Source organism: Myotis yumanensis, unplaced genomic scaffold (assembly GCF_028538775.1).
Source record: "Myotis yumanensis isolate MYYU_CA2020_CCGP unplaced genomic scaffold, mMyoYum1.0.hap1 SCAF_22, whole genome shotgun sequence".
NCBI lineage: Eukaryota > Metazoa > Chordata > Mammalia > Chiroptera > Vespertilionidae > Myotis > Myotis yumanensis.
Window position 1 is genome coordinate 3,105,713 of NW_027223773.1, and position 10,131 is coordinate 3,115,843.

General features: G+C 57.1%; 1 protein-coding gene across 1 annotated transcript; it reads left to right on the plus strand.

Annotated features, from left to right (window-relative positions):
* Positions 1 to 1,659: 1,659 nt before the first annotated feature.
* RHOU (ras homolog family member U) lies at positions 1,660 to 9,512 on the plus strand. The gene is made up of 3 exons (XM_070401159.1): positions 1,660 to 2,158; positions 4,575 to 4,633; positions 8,744 to 9,512. The coding sequence occupies exons 1-3, from the start codon at positions 1,897 to 1,899 to the stop codon at positions 9,200 to 9,202; spliced, it is 780 nt and encodes a 259-aa protein (XP_070257260.1). The 5' UTR covers positions 1,660 to 1,896; the 3' UTR covers positions 9,203 to 9,512.
* The last annotated feature ends 619 nt before the right edge of the window (positions 9,513 to 10,131 follow it).

A 10,131-nucleotide genomic window follows, 5' to 3' on the forward strand; every position in this document is an offset into this window, starting at 1 on the left:
CAGGGCACATGCCCAGGTCGCAGGCTCGATCCCCAGTGGGGGCCATGCAGAAGGCAGCCAATCGATGACTTTCTCTCTCATCGATGTTTCTATCTCTCCTTTTCCCTTCTTTTCTCTCTAAAAATCGATAGAAATATTTTTTTTTTTTCTAAAGAAAGAGGGTAGGTTCTGGAGCTCGACTATTTGGGTTCGGGTCGTGGCAATACCACTTACCAGTGTGTGGGATCGATTTTCTCACCTTCCACCCATAGAATGGGCACAAGGGGTGTTCATTAGAGGAACTGGTCCATAGGGCGTGCTTGCAATTGTGTCCAACAATGACGAGCTCCTGTCCTTTTTAGTAGTAGTCGTAGCGTCAGTGTTTGTGTTGATAGTATGTGCCTCGTCTCACACACCGCAACCCCCCAAGCGACGCTTCCCTGTTTCCTTTTTCACTTCATCTTTGTTGTTGAGTGTGACCGATGACCCCCCGCCTCTGCTTTCTTTTTCTTTTTTTAAATACTTGCTTTTTAAATGGAAGTTCTCTGCTGTCTGAATGGACTGCTCACTGCGTGGAAGAGAAAGTGGACAGGAAGTTGTCAAAGGTAAGAATGGCTTTTTTCCCCAGATAATATTGTCACCAGATTACAGTGAAGGAAGTGAAGGGATTGGGCTATAAAGAAAGGTGCTGTTTCACGGCCCGAGAAAGAGAAAGTCAGATTGATCAGCGTTAAACAATGACCTTCATCCTTTTGATCCCACGTGGAAAAAGAAAGAGTACATTATTTTAGAAGAAAAAAATAATCATACGATATTAAAAAAAAAAAAAAAAAAAAACACACACACGCACGATGTACTTAAAAAAAAAAAAAGGTGCTACCCAGTGGGGTGGCTCAGTGGTTGAGCAGCGACCTATGACCCAGGAGTCAGGGCACCTGCCAGAGTTGTGGGCTCGATGGTGCAGGGGCAGCCGATCCATGATTCTCTCTCATCATTGATGTTTCTTTCTCTATCTCCCCCTCCCTTCCTCTCTGAAATCAATATACATCTATATCCATATCCATATCCATATCCATATCCATATCCATATCCATATCTATCTATCTGTCTGTCTATCTATCTATGGCCTGTTAGTTCAGCCTCCTTCAGACCACATGTTCCCACAGACCCTTCACTGCCCCCCGTGGGTGGAGCGCTGTGGCCGGCGAGGGGCCCCCAGCGCAGGGTCCGATGAGATGGGAGGTGGGTGCGCGGGGGCGCGGGGAGCAGGAGGGGACGCGGCTTCTCGCCCACGTGGGCGCAGAGAGGCGGGTCGGTGGGGCGGGGTGGAGGGGGGCGGGTGGTGTCCCTCTCGGCGTCGGGAGGGACCTGCTCGCGGACAGCGCGGCTCCAGCCGGCGCCGCACCCCGGGCGTGGCTCGCGGGGAGGGGCGTTCCCGGCGCGGGACTCGGAGTCCGCGGAACCCGCGTCCAAGTCCCCCGCCCGCCCGCCCGCCCGGCCTGGCACCGCCTCCGGAGCGGGTGCAGCGTCCCGCAGCGCCGGCGGGGGGCGCTGTGGTCACGGCGCCAGGCCCAGCCGCCGGCCGGACCCGCCTCCTCCTCCGTGCCCGCCCCCCGCGCGTGGCGTCGCCGGAAAGCCGGGAGGAGACAGCGCGCCCGGCCCCACGGCGCGGCCCGCAGTCCTCCGATCGCGCGGGCAGAGCCGGCGGCGCCCCGAGAGCGCAGAGCCGGACCCCCCACCCCCGCCCGGGCTCCCTTTGTCTGCGCGCCGCGCGGCCTGGAGCCGCGGCTCTCGGGGCCGGGGACGCGCCCGCGGCGGCCGGTGACAGCGGCTCCCCGCCGGCGGCTCCCGGAGGACGGAGGGGCGGTGGCGCCCGGCCCTGCTCGCCCGCGCCTGCACCTCCGCGAGCGCGGACCGATGCCCCCGCAGCAAGGGGACCCCGCCTTCCCCGGCCGCTGCGAGGCGCCGCCGGTGCCTCCGCGCCGGGAGCGCGGGGGGCGCGGGGGGCGCGGGCCGGGGGCGCCGGGGGGCCGGGGGCGCGCGGGCGGCGCCGAGGGCCGCGGCATCAAGTGCGTGCTGGTCGGCGACGGCGCGGTGGGCAAGACCAGCCTGGTGGTGAGCTACACGACCAACGGCTACCCCACCGAGTACATCCCCACCGCCTTCGACAACTTCTCGGGTGAGCCGGCTGGAGGGGGGCGCAGGGGGCCGGGGCGCAGGGGGCCGGGGGCGCGCGCGGGGGCGCCGTCCGCGGGCGCGGTGCTGACCGACCCGGTGCCCGGAGGAGGGAGATCGGGGCGGGGACCGGGGCGGGGATCGCGGGGACCCGGGCCCGGCTGCGGCCAGGGATCCGACCCAGGGCGGAGTGCGGGACAGACAGTCCCCGCGCCCGGGGGGCCCGCGAGCGGGGAGAGGACGGGGGAGCCCAAACCCTGAGCCCGCGGCGGGGGTGGGAACGGGAGGGCGAGCCTGGGAGTTACAGGGAGACGCTGAGCGGGTCCAACAGGTCGAGCGCAGGTGGCCCGGTCCGTTTGCTGCGCCGAGAAGGTGCGTGGCGTCAGGTCCCGGGAAGGGGGCGCGCAGGTGCCATTACCTGTGGCCTCGGTGTCCGCCCTGACCTCGGGGCGGGCGGGGGTGGGGGCATCCCCGCTTCAAAGGGCCGCGATGGGGGCGGAAAAGGAGTTGATTGAGTGGAAGGAGTCCTGGCGGGCCTGGCGGAGGCTTAGGTCGGGGTTAAGCCGGAGGATAAACAGGATTTCTTTCTTCTGAGGCCCCGGCCCGGCCCCGGCCTCCCCCACTCCCACCGCCCCCACTGGCTGTTTGATTCTCAGGATCATCTCTTTCACGGTCTCTTTGAGCTACTGAAGCTCGGGGAAACGGGGTGCTAGGCGATTGGGTTTGGTGGATGCAGAGATAAAGGGCTCCTTCACCTGGATTTTTCAGGTCTTTTTGCAATTTAGGGCCAAGTGGAAGTCCACAGAAACTAGTGTGAAACGCGCACTCCCTCTCGTCTTTTTGTTTTGTGTGTGTGTGTGTGTGTTAAATGCTTCTCCGCTTCTTAAAAAATCATGATAACCCTAACCGGTGTGGGTCAGTGGATAGAGCGTCGGCCTGCGGACTGAAGGGTCCCGGGTTCGATTCCGGTCAAGGGCATGTACCTTGGTTGCGGGCACATCCCCAGTAGGAGGTGTGCAGGAGGCAGCTGATGGATGTTTCTCTCTCATGATGTTTCCGACTCTCTATCCCTCTCTCTTCCTCTCTGTGAAAAATCAGTAAAATATATTTTTTAAATGTCTTTTAAAAAAAAGTCATGGTTGGCAGGGGCTTGTCTACCTCCGTCCCCGACGTGCCCTGGATACGCGGTGCTAGGCCCCTGGGTTTCCCACCTGCCACCTAAATGGCATTGCTTCCTTCCCCTTCTGTGTGGGTCCCACCGACGAATAGCCGGATTCGTGAACGATGTAGAAAGTTATGTTGAGGCAGAACTGAGTGCTCAGCTCCCGTAGAACCTTCCAGGCCGCTCCCCAGGGACCCCACTCTGCGGCCAGGGGGGCACACTCTCTTTCCCCTTTCTCTCGTGAACCCGCCCTTGGAGCTGGCAGGAACAGATCAGCCGAGCCCTCCCTGATAAACGGGGCAGTGCGGGCAGCCAGTGTTCGCACACGTTCTCAAAACCAGCTACAGTTTCATGATAAAACGCCGGGCGTTTCGGGCCGTTTCCCACGGGAAAACAGCTCTTTGGGAGGCTTTGGGAAGCTGCAAGGTTGGTTTCCCTTACCCTCCCGGTGTTGTTTCTAGGTCTTTGGAAACGAGTGTGGCCGGAAAATAAATCTTGGGAAGCAGGCCCTTCTGGGGTGCCACCGAAGGCTCGGGGTGGGGGTGAGGGTGGGGGGGTTGCCTGGTCGGTGGCAGTGGGTGGAATTGTCATCCCTGGAGGGTGGTTTACAAAATGCCTTGTGGCCCGGCCGGCGTGGCTCAGTGGTTGGGCATCAACGTATGAACCAGGAGGAGGTCACGGTTCGATTCCCAGTGGGGGCATATACCGGGGTTGCAGGCTGGATCCCCAGTAGGGGGCCTGCAGGAGGCAGCCAGTCAATGACTCTCTCTCAAAATGGATGTTTCCATCTCTCCCTCTCATCCTTCCTCTCTGAAATCAATATATATGTAGATTTTAAACTAGAGGCCCAGTGCATGAAATTCATGCATGGGTAGGGTCCCTAGGACTGGCTGGCAATCAGGGTCGATCAGGGTTCCCTACCTCCCCACCCCTTCTCCTTCCCTTGCCACCTGTGCTCTGCTGCCACTGGTCGCCCACCATGTTCCACACCACCCCCTGGTGGTCAGCGCACGTCATAGCGAGCGATCGAATTCCTGTTCTCCTGGTCGAACTCCCGAGGGGACACCTGGCATATTAGCCTTTTATATATCTAGAAGATGCCTTGTGGGCCTCCTCGTTTTAGGCAAGCCTTTGATTGGGGGACCTGGCATAGGAGCTGCAGGGTCCGAGTGAGGATGGTGGGGCAGGCCAAAACGATGATTCTTGGGCAAGTGCTTAAGAGACAACCCCCGCTAATCCTTTTGGTCTTGTTTTTCAGCTGTGGTGTCCGTGGATGGGCGGCCCGTGAGACTGCAGCTCTGTGACACGGCGGGACAGGTCAGTATCACATCCCGATTCCGTGCTGGGACAGGAAACGGCTCCCTGAAGGCCTCCCAGCAACCCCCCTCCACCATTGGGTGACTCTGCACCCACACGCCGTCGCCCCACCCCTGCCGTGGGCCCCTCTCCGAGGGAGGCGGGCGTGCGGGAAATCTCTGCGCCCGTAAAACGGGGTGCGGCCAGCTGTGGGTGGGCAGGACGGGGGACAGCAGGGTCAAGAACAACTCTTACCTCACCGGGGTTTCTGATCCTGTTTTACTTTCTGGTTTTTATGGGGGGGAAAAAATGCTTTGTAATCCTTTCTCAACGTAAGTTGGTCGTATCTTAGAATCAGTGTGTTCAAGGGCAACGAGCCAGATGTTGAGGGCTTGTCCTGAAGAGGAGATGGGACTTATGTCTGTCCGTGTTCCTGTGCCCCTCCCTCAGCTGGGGCTCGACTCCCCAGGGCCACTGCCGTCCTTGGGGGCAGAGATGCGGTGGCGGGAGCGGGCCTGAGCTGCGGGGGAAGGGCTGGGCCGGAACCCAGTCTTTCGAATCGTGAACATTTACTCTTATCTTGAGGGGCAGGCTCTCAGAGGAGACAGCTGGGGGAGTGACGGGGAGGATACAGGGGTGTGGACATCGCCAAGAGCTCCAGGATTTCATCATCATTCAGTCCCCGCCTTGGCACGGCTCTCAAGCCACTAAAGTTTCTGTTCCCTCTATTTTCTTTTAAATATGTGTTTATGGATTCCAGAGAGGGAGGGAGAGGGAGAGAGAGAGAGAAACATCCATGATGAGAGAGAATCACAGATCGGCTGCCTCCTGCACGCCCCACACTGGGGATCGAGCCCACACCCCGGGCACGTGCCCTGACCAGGAATCGAACCGTGACCTCCCGGTTCATAGGTCGACCCTCAACCACTCAGCCCCGCCGGCCAGGCTCTGTTCTCTTTAGAACCCAGCGTGCCATCTTCTGAGTTGGCCGGAATGACGGTTAATAAGCATGTAGGTTACGATAAGGACTCCATGACCAGCACTTGCTAGCTTTAGCGAAAGTGCCCGGGGGGCTATCTTGTAGGCAGGGAGGAGTGCTTGCTTCCCTTGCTTTCTGAAGTGTTGCCACGTGACCATTTGCTTTTAAGAAGAAGTTGTGCCCGGCTGGCGTGGCTCAGTGGTCGGCCGATGAACCAGGAGGTCGTGGTTCGATTCCCAGTCAGGGCACAGGCCCAGGTTGCTTACTCGATCCCCAGTGTGGGGCGTGCAGGAGGCAGCCGATCCATGATTCTCTCTCGCCATGGATGTTTCTATTTCTCTCACCCTCTCCCTTCCTCTCTGAAATCAATAACAATTATATATTTTAAAAGAAAATAAGTAAAAGTCAGAGAAACGTGTGAGTCATTTGAGAAGTATTTTCACGAAAGACATTTATGTTTGGAGAATAAAGGGGTTGGGTGCTAAGTTGCAAAGCTTTGGGGGTTTTCGGAATATATTCGTCCGGGCACCCAGCAGTGTTTCATTGAAATGATTATACTAGTGTTTCTTACCTGATGGCCTAGTTAGGTTACGTCCTGAATGAGGTTACTTATCTGAAGATTTGTAGAAAGCCAACTGTAAAAACTGGGAAATATGCCCTGACCGGTTTGGCTCAGTGGATAGAGTATTGGGCCGTGGACTGAAGGGTCCCGGGTTCGATTCTGGTCCAGGGCACGTACCTTGGTTGCAGGCTCGATCCCCAGTACGGGGCGTGCAGGAGGCAGCTGATCGATGTTTCTCTCTCATCGATGTTTCTAACTCCCTATCCCTCTCCCTTCCTCTCTGTAAAAAGTCAATAAAAATGTATATTTTTTAAAAATCACGGGGAAACCTGTACAGCTGGGAAGATGGAGTTCGTTGTTTCCCGCTCCCCGAGTATCAGTTAGTATTGGTTTTGACGATTGGCAAAGCTGGCCAAAGCGATGGCCCTTCCTCCCCACCTACTCCACAGCTGATCAGCTACCTTTTAAAGGACTTGTTCTGGCTCCTGCCAGATTCCCTTCGTGTTGACTCAGCCAGTGGAACGCCCCTCCTCCAGGCAGTACCCAGGATTGCCTGGCGGATGCACAGTGACTCAGCCGTCTCCGTTCCCAGCTTCAGCAGAGTGAGCACAGGGAGCCATAACCCGGGGAGTTATGCTGGTCAGTATAACTCCTACGGAAGCTCAGAGCAAGAATCCATCTCTCCATGCGGGAGAAATCACCAAGAAATCGCTTCTCGTGCCCGCGGGTTTTCTTGTCGGCGAGGCCAGGTGGGCACAGAAGGAGCTTTAAACACCAGACTCACAGTCTCACTCGAGTGAAAGCTGATCTGTCACCGAGGACTCCGGGAGACGTGCCTTTGGCATCTGAGAGAGGGGGCGCCGCTGTGAGAAGACGGATCCGTTGTAGCCCTGCCAAGAGGAGCTGAAAAGCCTCCAGCCTTCGGACCCAGGAGGCGCGTGGAAAAAAATCTGTATACCAAAAAAATAATAATAATAATCAGATTGCAGCTGAACGGACCTGCTGCCCAGCGGCCTGCCTAGCCGGCCCGGCTCCTGAACCAGAGCCTCCCCGCAGACCCAGAGAAGGTACATCCATCCCCCTTGGCCTCGCCGCACACATGTGCGTTGCATTTATTTCAGCAAATATCTAGGGTTTCTGGTCGCGCAATGAGCAGGAGGGTTTCATTTCTGCCCGGCTTCCCGAATCCCTCCGCCAGAATCTCCAGAAGTCTGGGGAGCCAGGTTTCCAATGCCCGGCCCCCCTGTTTTTACTGGTAATGCAACCCCAGATGCCAGGGCACGGCCGGAGGTGAGCGCCTTCCAAGAGCCAGTACAGCCGCCCCAGGGAGCTGACCTCACAGCGGCTCTCGGTTTTATGCTTCGGGGCGTCGGAGAACAGAGGGAACGTTTCAGCAGTTGAACCTCAGAGCCGGGCCATGGTCTCTACCTGGTCGAGTTTCTGTGTTGATTCTTTCAGCTCGAAGTTGGCACGAAGAAACCCAAGCCATTCTTCTTTCTGACTTCTGCTTCCAGAAGACTGGCCAGGGGCCAGGGACCTGCTGAGGTGCCCCCGTCACTCCTGATCTCGTGAGCCGGTCGACTTTAATATCATTAGACGGTTGTCACCCGGCGATGGAAATAGCCCAGACGAAGAAAGGGCGTCCACATGAAACACACCCGGGTTCCCTTTATTCCTGGGAAGATGGATGCTGAGTCATGTGCACGTGAATGGCCGTGTGTAAACAATCAGAGCTTGGCAGTTCGTCACAAAAAACCTGGGTGACACAGAGCCTTTCCCGGCCCGGGAAATCATCTGTCACGTGACACCTGAGGATGCTCTGTGACCACAATCAGAAATGGTCAAACAGGAACGAGATGATGTCAATATCTTCCTACAAGAGAGTCGAGTGAACACTTTTGCGAAGCCAAATACAGTGCCGCAGGGGGCTGTGGGGGGTGAGATATAGGAACACCCTGACTCGGAGATGATCCTATATAATAAAAGGCTAACATGCAAATTGTCCCCTTGGGCAGGAGTTATACTGACCAGGAGTTCGACCAGGGGGTGGGGACAGCTGGCCGACCACCTGTGGCCCCTCCCCCTGGCTAGCCCCACCCCCGATGCCCCCCAACCCCGATCAGGGGTGGGGCCTGCCGGCCAATCTCCCACATCCCCTCCCCCTGGCCAGCCTGTCCTGATTGGCCCCGATTGGAGTGGCCCAGCAGGACCCCACACGTGCACGAATTTGTGCACCGGGCCTCTGGAATTTCTATAAATATATATATATATTTTTTTTTTTTAAATGTAAAGGTGGTCTTTCTGGGGATGAGATGGACTTAAAAAATAACTCTGGGTGGCCCTATCCGGTTTGACTCAATGGATAGAGCGTCGGTCTGTGGACTGAAGGGTCCCGGGTTCGATTCTGGTCAAGGGCACATGCCCGGGTTGCGGGTTCGATCCCCAGCAGGGGACGTGCAGGAGGCCGCGGAGCAATTATTCTCTCTCATCATTGATGTTTCAGTCTCTCTCTCTCTCCCTCTCCCTTCCTCTCTCTCAAATCAATAAAAACATATTTTTTAAAAAATAACTGTGGGTGCTTTGGTTGTAGGACGAGTTCGACAGGCTGCGGCCGCTGTGCTACACCAACGCGGACATCTTCCTGCTGTGCTTCAGCGTGGTCAGCCCCTCCTCCTTCCAGAACGTCACCGAGAAGTGGGTGCCCGAGATCCGGCGCCACTGCCCGAAAGCCCCCATCATCCTCGTGGGCACGCAGTCGGACCTCCGGGAAGACGTCAAGGTCCTCATCGAGCTGGACAAGTGCAAGGAGAAGCCGGTGCCCGAGGAGGCGGCCAAGCTGTGCGCCGAGGAGGTCAAGGCCGCCTCCTACGTCGAGTGCTCGGCCCTGACGCAGAAGAACCTCAAGGAAGTCTTCGACGCGGCCATCGTGGCCGGCATCCGGTACTCGGACTCGCAGCAGCAGCCGCCAAAGAAGCCCAAGAGCAGGACTCCGGACAAAATGAGGACGCTCTCCAAGTCCTGGTGGAAGAAATACTGCTGCTTCGTATGATGCTGGCGAGACCCTGGGGAGGACTGGAGACGACATCGGTATCAGAAGCTCTGTCGGCCGCGAGGACCCCTCGGGCGGCCGGGAGCCGTGCGCCTACCCTGGGAGGCCTTCTCCCTCCGTGTACCCCTCCTGCCTTTCATTTTCCTCTCGCTCATCTGAGCTAAGAGACGAGACTCGCCTGCAGCGGATTCTGGGAGTAACTTAAGCATTTTTTTCATGCCTTTGGAATTGTAGAGCTCTGGCCCTTTGCCTTGATTTCTATCTAATATTAAAAAGACGCCTCAGACCTGGGGGTCGAGCGTGAAATGTTGCCGCATGGTAGCGTACGGAAGGAAGTGGGGGGAGGGTTGGGGGGTCCCCCGATCGAGGGCTACTCCGGGCACCGTGTGTTGTACGCACAGACTAGCTCTCGTGAGGACCGCTCTTCGCTTTGAAACTCCATAGTTTTTATACTTTTTTCAAGAAGCAAAAATCGGGGAAAAAAATGAGAGTCCACTGCCTACTATGCTCCTATTGAGGTTTAAAAAGACCCAGCGCAGGCTTCCCACTAACTCCACGGCGCTGTGCAGACCAAATAGGGGAAATGGGTTAGTGGGGTTTTCCAGGCTTCAACCATTATTATACACCTGAAAGTTAGTTGTTGTAACTGCAATGTAGACCTGGGCCTGGTTTTGCATAGCCCCAAGCTAAGAATGCCTTTTTAAAAATACATTATTTTTTTATTGATTTCAGAGAGAAAAGGGGGAGAGAGATCGGAACATCAATGATGAGAGAGAATCATCGATTGGCTGCCTCCTGCATACCCGACACTGGGGATGGAGCCCACAACCTGGGCATGTGTCCCGACCGGGAATTGAACTCAGGACCTCTTGGTCCATAGGATGACGCTCAATCCACTGAGCCACACCAGCCGGGCTATCTGAATTGTC